Source organism: Varroa jacobsoni, unplaced genomic scaffold (genome assembly GCF_002532875.2).
Source record: "Varroa jacobsoni isolate VJ856 unplaced genomic scaffold, vjacob_1.0 scaffold_1306, whole genome shotgun sequence".
NCBI lineage: Eukaryota > Metazoa > Arthropoda > Arachnida > Mesostigmata > Varroidae > Varroa > Varroa jacobsoni.
The window spans coordinates 36,266-52,068 of record NW_019214208.1 but is presented as its reverse complement, the minus strand read 5'-3'; the positions used below and the strand labels follow the sequence as shown (position 1 = coordinate 52,068).

The 15,803-nt window shown below is 40.9% G+C and overlaps 1 protein-coding gene and 1 long non-coding RNA gene across 7 annotated transcripts in view; one reads left to right on the top strand and one right to left on the bottom strand.

Moving 5' to 3' along the window:
- Positions 1-15,803, bottom strand: part of LOC111268654 (uncharacterized) — a 48,319-nt gene that overhangs the window by 25,707 nt on the left and 6,809 nt on the right. For 2 of the 4 annotated variants that reach the window (XM_086971760.1, XM_022847769.2), the window contains exon 2: positions 2,694-3,234. In XM_086971760.1, the coding sequence (XP_086827886.1) occupies positions 2,694-3,226 (533 nt within the window). In that variant the 5' untranslated portion in view covers positions 3,227-3,234. Of the gene's footprint in view, positions 1-2,693; positions 3,235-4,402; positions 4,518-4,553; positions 5,310-15,803 lie in introns of those variants that run through there. The other 2 variants (XM_022847771.1, XM_022847770.2) reach the window with 2 other exon arrangements.
- LOC111268656 (uncharacterized) lies at positions 6,277-8,618 on the top strand. 3 transcript variants are annotated; one of them, XR_015314322.1, is made up of 3 exons: positions 6,277-6,364; positions 7,402-7,532; positions 8,168-8,618. It is a non-coding gene; the product is annotated as an uncharacterized LOC111268656 (long non-coding RNA). The 3 variants fall into 3 exon arrangements; XR_002685331.2 differs by lacking the exon at positions 6,277-6,364 and adding an exon at positions 6,489-6,985; XR_015314321.1 differs by lacking the exon at positions 6,277-6,364 and having other exon boundaries at positions 7,000-7,532.

The window sequence follows — 15,803 nt, the reverse complement described above, 5'->3', positions numbered from 1 at the left end:
CATAGGGAAATGTTAGTCAGCGTACCATATATATACTAGCAGCTTCATCCATACATCGACAATATCGGAGATTTTGTTAAATGGCGTTCAATGCATCGCTCGCCTAGCACGACAGGCTCTTGTGCCGCGAAAAGATCACCTTGCCATTTAGGGAAATTTGTATAAAGCAGGTCAACTCTGGCAAATTTTTATAGAATCGTGGTCCAGGTAGACAATTCCAGACGGCGTTCCCTTTAAAGTGAGGCGCCAGTTAGGTGTGGGTTATCTCAGATATAAATTGAGTGACTATTTGTAATTCGTTGAACTAACTCTAGCCACTTGTCTATTACTCGAAAGTATTAAGCTATTAAGAGAATATATTATGCTATATTAAATTTTTACTGAGAAAAGAGACCTTTCTAATGCATTGTATGTTCCAGTGAATGTATTATTAGCTCGCTTTAAAAATTTGGAAAAAGTCGTAGGAAATTCCCGAAACCTTTTTGTTTCGTGCTTCATACGAAAACATCATGATATACCGTTCCTGTTGTTGATCCTGTGAGAATAAGCATTGAAATACGACGAACTCCGTCGCTTGAGCAATTTTTTGGTTATAACAATCCACTACACTCACGGAATATACTCTAGGGAAATTGAAACGCGGTAGAAGAGACGGCAAGGCGACAGACCACTGCTGCATTAGAGCTAATCGTATTACAGTTAAGAAAAATCTTCATATCACGGATTGCTCATCGTTATGTCATTGAATATAGAACAGTATTTAAGTCTAAAAGTATGGACAAAGGCTACGTAGGGTAAATACTAACTTGTCAAAAAAGTACCACAGCTTTTCTAGCTAGATACCTCAGGTAACAGAGGCTGCATTGGACCGACGTTGGCGTCATCTGATTGCTCTTATGCAGACTTAAGGTAAGACAGCCCATAGGTAGCCATTATATTGCCAACGAACTAACATCCACGACTAAACAGTTTTAGGCAATCTCAAGGAAAGCTAGGTACGAAAAGGCTCGATCCTTGGGCGCTACAGGAATTGACGTAAAATAATATACTCGATCATATTCCCATTTACGAATGATTGACCATATTTGACGATAATGTGCAAAGGAAAAAAAATAGTGAAAAATATGCTTTGTAATGTATAGCAAAGCCCAGACTGATGCCAAAGCTGGTGATGCTATGTGTTTGACGATATTGAAATAGAATTCGGCTTTACGAGTTTTAGCTGCTTGGCTAGATAATGCTAGACCACATAAATCTCTAGCTACATGGCGACAATAGGAAGAACCTTGATAAAAAAAAATATGAGGCATATGCCCTATAGCCCGGATCTTGTACTTTCTCATCTTTTACTCATCTTTCCCGGTCTTTGCAGGACTTATTATGTAACGGGAAGATGCAAAAATCATTTGTCACAATTTTTCCCCCCGAAGACACAGAAGTGATACGGTCACTAGAAAGATGGCCAAAAATCATAACCAAATTGGGGCATATTTTGTTTAAAAGTATTGTTTCTTGCAATATAAGAAATAATTGCTTTAATCTTGAACTAAGAACTGTTGACACTTTTCAACAACCCTGTATTTCGATCACTAGTCTTGATTCGTATTTACACATATGCTGTAAAAAGAGATTTTACCAAAGAAGTTAATTCTCGACGACCTACAAGGATCGACAGTGATCACTTGTTAGAAATCTTATGGAGAAATAACCTCTTTTCGTTCCTGCATGAATTATGGCCCTTTTGTGACAATATTGGTATTACAAAAACTAGCTTGAAATTGTTGTATATTTAAGTGCTATCGAGTCGCTGCAACGTTTGCCATATTAAAGTACTACAGCAACATTGTTTTCAGGTATTTTGCTTTCGACATGCATAAATCTGTGTCGCATTCAATGACCATGAATGCCTTTCGTAAACGAAAGAGTCGAACTGGCCCGCTAGAAATAGTGGAGACCAGCATGAAAGCGTGAGTTATCGAGAAGTATCCCGACGAAGTCGGGAGCAAACAGGACGCACTTGATGATATGTGTCATGTCTACTTTCTTGTTAACAATTTTTCCCATAGGGACGACCACCGTTCCGGACTAAGAGGGTCGGTTATTCTCGTAGCCCTGCAGGTCACCAGCCTTACGTGTATTAGCTGCGATGAATCTACGATGACCCGTTACCTTGAAAGCATATACGAAAATGAATACGGGCAGAGTGTACAGGGGCAGCTTACTGGAAACGTGCAGGTACAAATACATTGCAACCCTCGCAATGTAAGGAGAACCGAGCACATAAAGAACTTCTAGTAAAAAAGGATTTCGATTATTTGCTTCCTGAGGTGCATCAGGTCTAGCTATGCTTAGCTTAAAAAAAGTATTATTTCAAAAGGTTCGTGTTTGCTCGTACATTGTATTCATTGCCGAAGCGCACATTCAAAGATACGGCAGAAACCATTATTTAATATATTTAAATGACGTTCATACGTTCAGTCCTCTTCTTCAGTGAAGCGGAAACACATATATGAAAATATTAGGACATGTTTAATAGTTTAGCGCAATATTATAAAATATTCAAAAATAATATGTGGGCATTAAATCAAACATATTTTTGAAATGGCTCATTATTAGTTTCTTTCGTACCGTAACTATAATTACTTAGCAAACAATTAATATATTTCTATTATTCGTCTCTAACTGACAATTACCTCGATCTGCCGTTAAACTTGAATCTGATACCTCGTTGCCTGTTACGTTCGTTCCGCAGCAACAACTGTGACCCGAAAACGTTGTCTCTACAGCCACAGGCGTCCTCGTCTTCGTCGTTCAACCTCAACTGAAGTTGCTGTAGAAGTTCGAAGCTCTCTCGGTGTCGTCGGCGGCAAAGGCGCGAGGCGGTCCTGCGTACGGCAACGACATTACACGGTCGTGGTGCCACTAATCGTGGAACAAGATGGCATGTGGAGGACCTTGTCGATGCTGATATGAATAGCGGTGAATTCCTCACTGGGAAGGTTCCTTTCGTTTTAGTCAGTTTAGACGAACTTGTGGTTCCTTCTACGTTGTGTCCGACGGAGCCAGCAGCTCTCCTAATCAAAGGACTTCTCGTAGAGTTGCTGTTATACACTGATTTTGTTGCAGGAACACTGAGACATCTAAAAAGTGATTGTTTTCCTCTACGGCCGGAAGGATTATTGGCAGCGAAGACAGGGTCCTCTGCCACCGCAATACTTGGCGCCATCCGAGCCCCTAAAAAGATGCGCAAGGGGATAATTGTTATTAAAGCACAATAGAAATAACTTCTGTTTCGGAAGATAAATAATTCCACTAAAGTCTGCTTAATATTCACTCATGATACAATATTACAGTGTACTACCTATCGATGACCGATCATGCTAAGCAACAATAAAGCATATATATATATATGCCTGATTGTACGACCAATGGTTTCCAATTTTGAAGTGTTTTTCTCCTATAATTGGTTGTACATTTGGCATATCTGCAACTTAATCGTTCACTTCGTAACGCTTGGATATTGAAAAATCAGCTCGACAGATGGCACGGCCAGATCTGTAAAGATCCCATCAGGGGGTCATCGTATACTTCATAAAATTCGTTTGCGCATTTCTAGCACTCCGCAGCGTAAACGCTAAATGTGATAGCAAAAGATCATAATTAGCGTTTGCGAGAAGGCTCGATTAGCCTGGAACATGAAGCACGATGCTTCATAGGCATTCGCCTTTTTTCAAATTTCAACGAACGAAAAAATAATGTTTGATTACGACAACTGTCGCTAAAAAGATCCGCAGGATTGGTCTCAAAGGAGCCTGACTGTAAAGGTTGCTTGGTATCTAAGGACCATGCACCTAGTGGGGTGATGAAAGCAAGCTATATAAGTGATTTTTGTAAGTAGGCTATGCGATAAAGACAACTTCTAGTAAGGTATTCAACAAGTAGTGTGAGAATCTTACTCACTAAATTCAGAACTTTGTAACCTTAGACCCAGACTCTAGAACTTGCATATTCAGATTAATTTTGGGCGATAGAATATTGAATGTTAAAAGGATACTAAGATGTATAAGTGATCTATAAGTATCATGGATACGATAAAGTGTCATTAGCACTGAAACTGTAAAGTTGTTCGACTTTTTTGTACTGCCATTGCCTGCTTTTGCGTATCGGTCGGCATCTTCTGCAATTAAACGACAAACATACTAGCCTTCTATTGAGCATACTATTGCCGGAATTTCACCTCCGATCTCTTATGTCCGTTCGTTTTTAGGCATCACTTTTTTTCTAGGGTGAAAGAGAGAACCAGTAGGAGCGCAGACGACGACAATTCAGGTCGCTTATTACAGCAGACGAATTTCCAGATGCTCTTGTCATTAATATCATTGTGCTGAGGGGGCATATCTACCTGTCTTATGATCTGGTCAACAGCTACTGTAGCAGCAGAACTGAATCCTCGCGCGTCTAATGCCTGTATTGTTTTCCACATCTGTTGGCAACGGTTTTAAATACAGACGATGTAAATATAGAACAGCTAAAAGGATAAACGTAATGCAAACCTGTTTCCTTGACACACTAGCCACATAAAATATGCAAAGGAAATTATAATGTGGCAAGCATTGATGGCTCGCGTCCTGTATCCAACGTGCGAAGCAGTCGAAGGTGTCAAAGCGAAGTGTCAATATCAGCTTTGCCGTGCAGTTGCTGACAAATGTTTCGTCTGCTAAGGACAGACAGGTTCGTCTTTAAACGTCTATCCATCGTAGACGTGCCGTTAGCGCGTTCAGTTTAATTTGAATAGCCACTACGTTACTCCTTTGGGGGTCATTAGCGGCGTCCGCGTTGTGGATGACGTCGGGCGGTTTCTGTTTTGCCGATGTACCGGAACTAGTTAGTTTACTATTGTACCGTCCTTAAATCCAATCAAAAAAATGAACATTGCTGGTTGAAACAAACGATGGAGTTTAAATACGACATAAGGCCGCGATCAACTGGTACATGTGGTAGATGCCGACCTTGTTCTTCGTTTTACTATCTGTTCTACGTGTTCAGGTGTGGAACCTGGAAAAGACCATTCAACGAATAGGTGCAGTATGACGGTATGGTGCCGTTCTGCTGGAGTGTGTTAGGCACAGTGGTACAAGGAAATAATGTTATGTAAAAGAAACTGTGGCCTCGTGAAGACTCGCCAAACCTCACATTTCAATGTTACATTATATAATGAATTATAAACAATTTACTGCAACGTTACATAAATAGCTCTCAGTCCTTGTTAAGTTTTTGAATAAAGTGTTTGAATGAAAAAAAAATTTTAATAAAAATGTCGTTTTTTATACGATTTAAGATTAAATAGAACGCGAAACATATTCAACAGGAAGGTTCTCTAGCTTTTAAGCTGCAGAAGCTGTAGCAGCATTCAACTCAATCCATCAGCACTTCGTTTCGTATTCGGGATGCCTGGGCTGACCACCTTTTTGCCGAGTACTTGCAGAAGTATAGATAATAATACGATTACTAGTACATTACGCCGTTAAGGACCGTAAAGCCATACAAAACCTTTACACAGAACTCGACTACTCTATTATAACCCTTCGAGAATCATGCACACTTTCCGACTGCCAACACTCCCTAAACCCATTTAGCATTAAAGGGCAGTACAGGAAGCCGAAGAAAGTACAGAGTATACAGGCAACCGTACGTGGTTTGTATCTGGAATCGATTATTGCTCCTCCGGTTATTCACACGGCCGTGTTGTGGACCGTTAGTGGGGTCCAAACCAATTACCTCCACTGGCTTTTCTTAGCAAGAGTCTAATATGTTAGTATAGAAAAACCGTTTCCACGACTCCGACGTGGCACATATGTTCCTGTATACACACATGCAGATACTGGCCGCCCGCTCTTCCTCTTGCGCCTATGGAACACTATTTATTCGTAGATACCGACTAACGTCGAACGACAGCTGGTAGCGAGCCAAGGTCAAGTCTTTTTTCGTTGTCAACTTTTGACTGATCAACAACTTATAACAAAATAGGCAATTATCATATACACCTACGAAACTCGTTGGCAAGTACGATGCCAATGGTAACATTTTTATAGGGCTTTGCTGAGGGACCCGCTGAATCATCATTTCAATGTTGTCCTACGGCCACAATAGTATCCTAATTAGATGCAGCTGAATGTTGATTTTGTGGAAAATTAGCCGAAAATCAATAAATAATCACATATATAATAAATGATAAAATAAACTTTATATAAAATAAAATCCATCTCTAATGAATATGGGTAAAGACATTGTTCGTGCCACCATGTAGCGCTTAGTAGTTACTTTGCTAGTGTGGATCGTTATTTATCCTACAAAGTATACAAATGTATGTAATTCATAATGGTTATCCGTAACTTTCGCCACCGCTGTCGGTATTTGACAGCTCGTTAGCCAATACTTTGCCTCTAGCTTCGTAGTTGATAGCCTTTAACCTGTAGAATTTGCGATTGGCTAGGCAGCTTGCGATGTATTTTCGAGGGTTGTGTAAATTTTCTAATGTATAATCTACTACAGAATGTCAAATACTTCCGTGACATTCAGACGAACGTTAAGTTAGCGATGCTCTCTGACGGCCGATTGATCCTAGACGTGGCCTCCCCAACTAGGTGGAAGTAACGTTTAAGGTTTAAGGTCTAGTTAGTAAGTCTTCGCATGGCCGCACAGTGTTGACCTCTGCATACAATTGAAGATGCGTTAATGAGTGAACGATCGATTTTGCCAAGTGGACAGTATTTTCGTTTCAAGTTAATCAGAACATAAATAATTCGACATACGCTAATTCTTATACGTCAGGCGTCGCGTACGCATCGAGAAAGCGTTTTTCAACTTTTATGTATAATAATGTCCGTTGGAGCAAATACGTGACAGACGTGAATAAAAATCATATAACGGACAAACATGCGGACGGCGTAAATATTTTGCTCACGCAAGCTTGCGTTCTCTACTTGTAAGCTTCCTTTTCTATGCAGTGGAAGGAGATTCTATCTTTGATGCATTTAATGTTCTGTGTATGAAATAGAGTTGTATAGTATTGGTCCTCGCGAAAAACAGCTATCCTCACATCATACTGGGCTGTCATTATATGAGACGGAGCATCATTTGGTGCTACTGCGAACGCGGAACTGACAATGTCCGCTATGCGGAATCGCCATGCGCTATGGGTTTTCGAGACCAGAAAGCTGATTGGCGATTCCCGGCCAAACCGAATCTGATTAGTATGAGCTGACGTGAACACGTCGTAATGTGCAGAGATACGTAGCTAACGCCCGACCAGCTGGGTCCACCGCTACCAATCGCTAATGGCAATATGGCTGTGCTAACAATCACTCTAACTGTTCACCGTGCATAATTGGTCTACTGCAGATGATGGACTAGGTTCTTCGAGCTTCTTCGTCGACGTCCAGCGATCAATAGCATCGGTATTAAGATGGCCTTCATCTAAAGACGCATGAACGTGTCGGCTGTATAAATACTGTTCTAGGGATAGCACTGCCGTGAGTACTTGTTATTTTAACTCATTATATATAGATATAATCACTCCTATATGTAGACATATGCGTCTACTCGCTTCCCGTGTCGCCATCCAAGCTAGACCATGTCGGTGAGTCTACATTTAGCTAGCTAGAGCTGATCGGAGCAAGCAATATATGACTTAGGAAAAATTGTAGGGATTTGAAACGTCAAAATTACGCGAAATTTTACGAATATTAAGTTACGTAAAATTACTTATATATTATATTATGTATAAATGTATATGTATATATATATATATATATATATATATTAGTTAGTATTTGCTTTGGCCCATTTAAACACAAGTAAAAATGGTTCGTGTTTAACCGTTGGGTGAAAAGGGTCATACGAAAACAGACTATGTAAGAACTTTCTTGGACATTTTTGATCATACCAGATCTGAAGAGAGCTTAGTAATGACCAAAAGTACCTATCAATAAATGACTGTAGCCAATGTCTTATATCACTACGACGTTAACAGCTCCATAGCCTCGGAGTGATTGAACAGTCATAAATTCGATCAGATGAAAGGCAGTATGATATTAAAAACTCTCTATAGCAATCGTTTTTACAACCACTAATCGTTCATTATTTTCGTGACTCTTTCGATCTCTAGCTCTTTCAATTCACGGTCGAAAGTGATGCTGGTGAAGGCGCGCGCTTCCGTTGAAACGTCGACTTATTCTATACATTTGGGCCTGTGCGTTTCATCTGAAAGCCTCACTCTGCGAATGTGAGCCTATTTCTGAAGCTGTACACTCAGATCCTTAATAACCGTTCGTAAACAGACAATATCCAGATGCGAGAGGCACAATCAGACGTATGTACTTGGACCCACAGCATTTTCCGATCATTTGGGCAAATGCGTAATAAGAGTTGAGATCACGACGGTAAGCGTATTAGCTAACAGATTCTGTTAAATGTTAATGGGTCCACGTGTATCGAACACTGATATCGCCTGTACTTGTTATACCGCGGTAGATATTTCTACAAGATAAATTTGCGCACGGCCTCCCTGTGAATGTAAATAGTATTAATGGAGTAAATAAAAATCACAGTCTATGCTATTTAGGTATTTATTTATTCTTTTTAATCTAAGATCTACTTGAACGATATTAAGATCCTATTTAAAACATCCGATTTAAGCCAATATTTGTTAGCACATTTAACAACCAGATACAATTGAATTTAATTCTGCTTACATCGGTAGTTTGTATGTTTTTATTATTATTATTTTTTTTTATTATTATGTATCTTCTTTTTTATTTAACGAATGCGTCAGATTGTTTCTAAATTTACTGAAAATAAATAAAGACAACAATCAATAACATGCACAAACTGTTATCACGCACTCGGCCAGTTCCGCACTCTTATATCGTTGCTGTATTTCTGCACACACAATGCTCTCCCTATACCACTTGACCCTCTTTTCGTAAAGATCCTCTAGTTACTTCGCTTTAAGTAGCTCCTCGGTTTCGGGTGGAAAAGAAGATGGATAATCGAGATTCATACCCGCTGTCCTTTTCGTGCGCGTGCAACTTATACGAGCACAACAGCACAGGCGCATTGGCATTCTACCACCACGCACAAAGATTAGCATATACCATACTACTTTCCGCGGTCGCCGTTGGCCCGCGCTCTACACTTACATTAGGCCTAGGTGGTCCTGTCTCTAAGCTGCGACTTTTTTTCGTTTCTACTTGATGCCGATGTTCGCAAGCAGATCACGTGGAGTTACGCTATCAGTAATTTATCCTTATTCTCTATAACGACAGCTGTATCTCTAAACAGCCAGAATTTACAATTGATTGTTTAACTTTAAACTACACATTCGCTCTCTAGAGTTTAATGTGATATAGTATCGAAATATGGTACTTGTACCGCGGCCGTGGACAACTTTACGCGCCCTCACTGCTGTACCCTATTCTCTTTTATATGCCAAACGTGTAGTACGGCATCAATTTGTTGGCTATTTTAAACTTCTTCTTCATCTAGTTGACAAATCTTATTCCCGTGCAGCTGCAATAGGTGACGCAGTTGCCTACGGACACGTAGGGTTATCTAGGTTGGAAATCGGAAGTTCGAAGCCAGCGGTCTCAAGCAATGTAACTAACAATGCAATAGTATCGAGTGTAACTTTTCCTAAGTAAAACACTTAGATATACAATGTCAACATAATCGAGTATTACGTATGATAACGGTGTTCATATGAAGTTCAGCATGGGTTCACTTGATTCGCAATATGCCCTGTGGCATGCCATGTCTCATTTTCACAATCACTCAACATATGAACCTATCTATAACACAGGATTACAGACCTCTATCCGTATTATTTATGCTCTATGTGTAAAGCACCTTCTCAACCATATTAAATCCTTATACTTGCACGGCCTATGCATATCCATATTCTGCATCAAACATCCTTTCAATTATAAAACAAAAAAAAACATCTATAAAGTAGAAAAACCATCCATTTTCTATTAAACGAACTTCAACTTTTGCGTTGTCCGTGCAATGTCAGATATGAACAATAGCAACGTGTATGCCATTGTGATGAGCACTATTGAGAATTCGTGCTGTTATTGGCTAATGGTTGACCATTGGAGTCTACGTTGTCGCTGATAATGACCCGCCACGCCTGTCATATAGTGGATTTCACCGAGTGGACCATTATCATCGACCCTGTGTCTGTTGAACCCGGTGCCAGTTTGACGTAAAACTCTGTAACGAGTTCCGGTCATGGTAATTAGAGCCGTTTGCCCGTTACGTATACAAATACAGGACATTATTATCTTTATCGTGATTTTCCTGTCTTCTTTATATTGCGAATGGCCATAATAATGCCGTATGCTTACTTACAGAGCAGTAAGGAAGCGAGGAATTAGCTCTGCACGCGCAACTGTCCATCTGCGCAAAATGGCAGCAGTGGCGGGGTTTTCAAAACGAACTCGAAGACGATTCGACGACAGTGTCAAGACGTATTTGGCAAGCAGTCAGTCCTTTGTCTGGCTAGATTAGGATAAGACATGTGTAGGCCAAATAGTAGTTATATCAACAACGGTGTGCCATTGATGCCAGCAATGACAATGAGCCACTGATGACTAGTAACTGAGGTCCAGTAAAAAAACACTGTGAACGGTTAATGCTTGTGAGTAGGATAACTCTACGGGTCCATTATATAGAAGTGTATTCGTTAGTCGGTATTTTCAATGTTACCAAATGCACCTTATGTTATTGTTGCCTAGTAGCCAGAGGACAGCAGTATTTATTTCATATGTATTGGTCGTTTTCGTGCGTAACAACAAAAACCGTAAAAAGCTAAGGTACTAAGGACCCGTCCTGTTTCGACTAAAAGTCGAAAAGTAGTCGGCTAAAAGAAGACTACCGAATTCAGGACGAAACAAATAACGAAAAAAGTACCAGTAAAACGCTGCTAGCGAAGCGTGTGATTTCTTCCAGTAATACATGATCCATTAGATGACATATAGATAGGTTTAATTAGTATGTGGCTTAATCGTCTCCTATTGAGTTCCTTCTCAGCGGACTTGAAAGCAACGTAACCCAAATGTGCCACGTCCGTCTACCTGGACTAAGCGGCATCATTCACCTCTAACGGCCATACACAGAACGTTGAATGGAAGGCTCATACGAAGCGTAGATAGATCCAGATAAGCGACCGCTATGTGATGGTACAGAAGCTGCATGTAAATGAAACATTTTCACTTAGCCAAATGCGAGCTGCCCCAGATAACACAGCGTTTAAAGAAATCGAATCATACAATATTTTACCATTTCATGGCTCACCCATCATCAATTCCGGACATGATGAACGTACCATGAATTTTTAAGCAGGGGGTAAATTTATCAGCGAGCACCTATAGTGCTCATACTGGGCTTCTTTTTTTTTTTTTTTTTGTTTTATCTCTTTTCTGCCATTATATAATATGGAATCTGCAATAGGTTAATGTGTACGTTTCAGTAGACGGCTTCGAACAACGGTACGAAACATTGAAACACGACCCGAAAGAGCAGCGACCCCTTTGACTGTTATGAAGTTTTTGCCACTGAAAACGCAGGACTCGGAATATCCTCTTTAGCTTAATTTTAGAAATCAAAGACATGATAATGACTACATTATTGTTGCAAGCTTTTTATCAATTCCGGGTGAATGAATTTCATTTTCCTGCAATTCAACCCTTGTGGTTATTTACATCTTCAAACGAGTTCGGCTTTTATTATATTACCCCTTGCAGTGATACACGCTTGCATTCAATAATTGTTTCGGGTTTTATATGTGGTCCAAACGTAACACTGCTTCAGACGGCGTTCAGCTGGCCATAAAGTGGTTATCCAGAGGTCCTGGGATCGACACGTATCATGTTGAAATCATATCATCTTCGGTGGTACAATTCAGCGTAGCGACTGTTCAAACTTTTGGCGGGAAATGCAATTTTCACGACTGCTCCGTGTTAGCATAAAAGCGGCTCGTCTTAAGAAATCCTATAAAACTGGCCGTTCTCACTTCCTACTTCTATTTTTCCTATTGTTTTTCTAACATTTTATTCATGGTTGTTGTATAGTATATGTCCTCGGCGACATGTAAAGCCGCAACCCATGGTGGCTGGTTAACCGCCCAAGCCACAGTTTCCTGTTATATATATATATATATATATGATGGACGTCATGGCTAATTATTCAAGCATTTCTTACGTTCTTTTTCCCTCTTTTGCCATTTTGCCCTAAAACCGTGATCTTCCCACGTGAAATAGTGTACGTCTATCTTTCATCTCATCAGCACTCACACACGCACCCACACACGACGCCCATGATCCATCAACGGTCTAGAAGCCTTATTTGAACGAGCGAGCCATCGAGGTCACAATCGGCGATTGCATCATCGAATCGATATATCGATAGCAAAACAATTTGCCGTACCAGTAGCGACAGCGGTCGATCCCAGCGAATTTAAACCGCTAAGCGCGCCAAATAGATGCGACTACTGTATTGTTTATTGCTTTTTATTAAGACCTTCATTGGCCGGCTCTTTGTTTTTGTGGCCTCTCTTTCCTTGAAGGGACACCAGCAGCAGAAGCAGGAGCAATACCTGCAACAGCTGTCTCCGGGAGCATTCAGCATTGCATGAAGTACAACGATTTGGCTACTGTATGCTGTTCTGTTATAGTTATGTCATCATTTTTCTTGTTCGTATTTGTGCACTGCGCGATGCTGGTTCAGGCCCCTCACTGGCACTCATCCATTCGGTGAGCTTTGTATCTTCATCGGGCGCGTGTACGCACAGTGTGAGACTGTCCGCGTGTATCTCATAGTATGCTTTCGTCTCCTTTGTCTCTCACGTTGAGTCGAGGCGATGTCCTTGCTGAGTACTGATGCTATTGTTTACGGTTGCCAGCAACGAGCCAGTGCCAACTACTATGAGAAGCACAATTGTGGCTCCATCACCACGGTGCTCGGCTTATTTACGATGGCCACAAAGACTGAACACACGTCGTATGTGGGAGGAACGATAGTGAAAAGCCCAATACCATGTCTTATACGTACAGACACACGCATTACATTTTAGCCTATACTGGACAAATCCGTCGGGGAGGAAAGCAGACTGTGGTAGTCGCGCGGCTGACGATACGCTGAACTGAACGGGACCGAATAGCTGCTGATACCATGTGAAAGCAGGCATGTATGTGAAATCTATTAGTCATTCGTAAAAGTTGTCGAAAACAGCCACTGTCAGCGTGGACGTTCATGGCGCATCCGATATGCTTCACGGTACGGGAACTGCAAACATTATCATGTTTAAGCCATTGTGATCGTAATGCGCTTGTGGTGTCTTGAAATGTGCGAGTTTCCGAAACGGAGTCGCGTTTGTGTAAAATGAACAGAGTGTTGCGTTGGCTGATCGCTACGCACGGCGCAGCGATCTGACGAGCTCGTCGTCTGGTAAGAGGACGGCTATTCTTTGCAAACGGTATGATTCGCTACGGGAACTCACGTATACTTGCGCGCCGTACGATTCATCGTGCTGTTTGTTTTTTTTTATACGTACGTAATTTATCTTCGCGCTTTTTGTTTCATACAGTAACAATCATAACAATAATAATGATAGGCGGATAAAGAGTGATAAGCGCGTGGGAGGAGAACGCAGAACGTAACCGATTAGTGATAACAGAATCTGTTTGTTTCATTAAGCCGAACAATTGATGATCATCATCGTCACTTTTATGGTGTTGATTGTTTTTTGTTTTTTTTTTTGAATGTATGAAATCCTGAACGTATCACAGTAATATTATTCTTAGTAGTTTGGCCGTCAGGTGAGGCTCGAGGAGTTCTTAGATTACAACTTATTTTAGGATTACAAAATTGTGCGTGAATCATATATGTGCAGTCTTATCGTTTGTCCATACAGGATATCCCTATATTGTACCTGATACAGTGATCAGCTACTGAGTCTGTTTGTGTTCGAGCAAAAAAACCCATGAATCCACCTGAACAAACAACGATTGATTCTTAAGAATTTCTTTAGGATATCCTTTGCCGCCGGTTGCCAAGAGAACTCAACTCTCTGGCCCAGTTTTAATCGTTGAAACATTGCATCTTGACATATAAGTGTATTTCATTCGTTAGAAAAGCAAATATTTCTTAACACAACGGTAAATTAGTATAGGTACATTTATCCGATACAGCCTACAGGGTCAGGCTTTCAGTACGTGGGGCATTTTTTTAAAATATCTGCCTTGTTTAACATAGCATTTTAATAATCGACTCAACGGTGACATGAAGAGCGTTAGTCGTTAGCAAGAGCTAACTAGCCATACATTGATTAAGTACTATATTTATATGAAGATTGCGTCCAATCTCATTCGGCTGGAAAACCAGCACGCTCTGAACGGTCCTCTGTATTATCAACTAAATCAGACGAGTCATATATTTAGTGTTCCGAGTATCGGATACGCAAAATGAGATCGTCTGCTAGAATTTTGAAAAATTCAGAAATTGCCTCGAAACAATTATGAATTACGCTGCATTATTTATCAGGTCAAACTTAGCCCCATTACGTCCCTTGTAACAGCCAGTCGAATTTTTATTGCGCTCATTCGAAATTCAGGAGCGTCGTAATACGTACTTTTTGATGTATTTAGCTTTGATGGTAGACGTTCACCGGCTTGATTTGTGTAAGACAGACGACAAAATGACACTAGTCGTTCATTAAATCATTCAACCTGAATTGCTATATTAATAAATATGTATGTTTGAAAGTTCAAAGACATTCACGGCGTAACTGCTCAGTCCCTAGGGGTGATCAGCACGCCGAGCTCCCTAGCTTGGGCAGGAAGTAGCTGCGGTTAACCGCATCCGAGACGTTTAGCATGGAAGCGTTGCAGAACAGAATGTGCATCTTTTAAATACGGGAAACCAGATGGTCCAAGCATCATCGGTAGTGCTTGTTCTTATAAATGAACAGTTAACAAGTGAATGCTTGAAATAAGTCTCACCTCTGTCGTGTCCAGACAAACCCACAAGTGGTAAATCCAAGTGGTAAGATGACTATAAGTGGCAGGTTTAAAGATAATAATGCATCTTCCTACACGTATTTGTTTGGAGCCACCCGACAATTCTGTTTCCTCGACCCAGACCGCGTACGCCGTAGCGGAGCCTTTTTTTGTCTTCTGAATTTCTACTTTGCTTGTTCTATGTTTGACTAGGCATCCGCTGTAACGTAGAGTAAATAATACCAGCACTTAAACTGGGGCACGAGCAAACCATATCGTTATAGAGTGCTACGCGTTTGCCTTGGAGGCGTTTACGTCTGGTAGACGTTTGTTGGCGCCAGGGTCCGTGGCCACCGTAGGCCGAGCCGTCCACGAGAGGCAACGCAGGCACGTACACCGTGTTATCCGTGTTTCGGACAAGAAGGCAGCGAACGCAGGAAGTGACAGTGGACCAGTTCTGCTTACGAAGAAAAGCAAGCTCGAGAACAGGGTTTAGCTCAATGGCGTCAGCGAAAACGACGCACTAATAAATAAACATCAGTGTTCACAATTTCTCTTGGCGGCGGGGTTTGATCTCGTATCGATACTGATAGTGACAGTCTCAATAGCGACGGTGCGAAGATCTTCTTTATACCTGCATTTCGCCCACTTCATCCGATGACAGAAGGGGCCCACGTCAGAATATTATACTGAACTGAGGAACGTCCCTAGAACGATCAAGAAAGCAGACGACAATTTGAGCTTTCG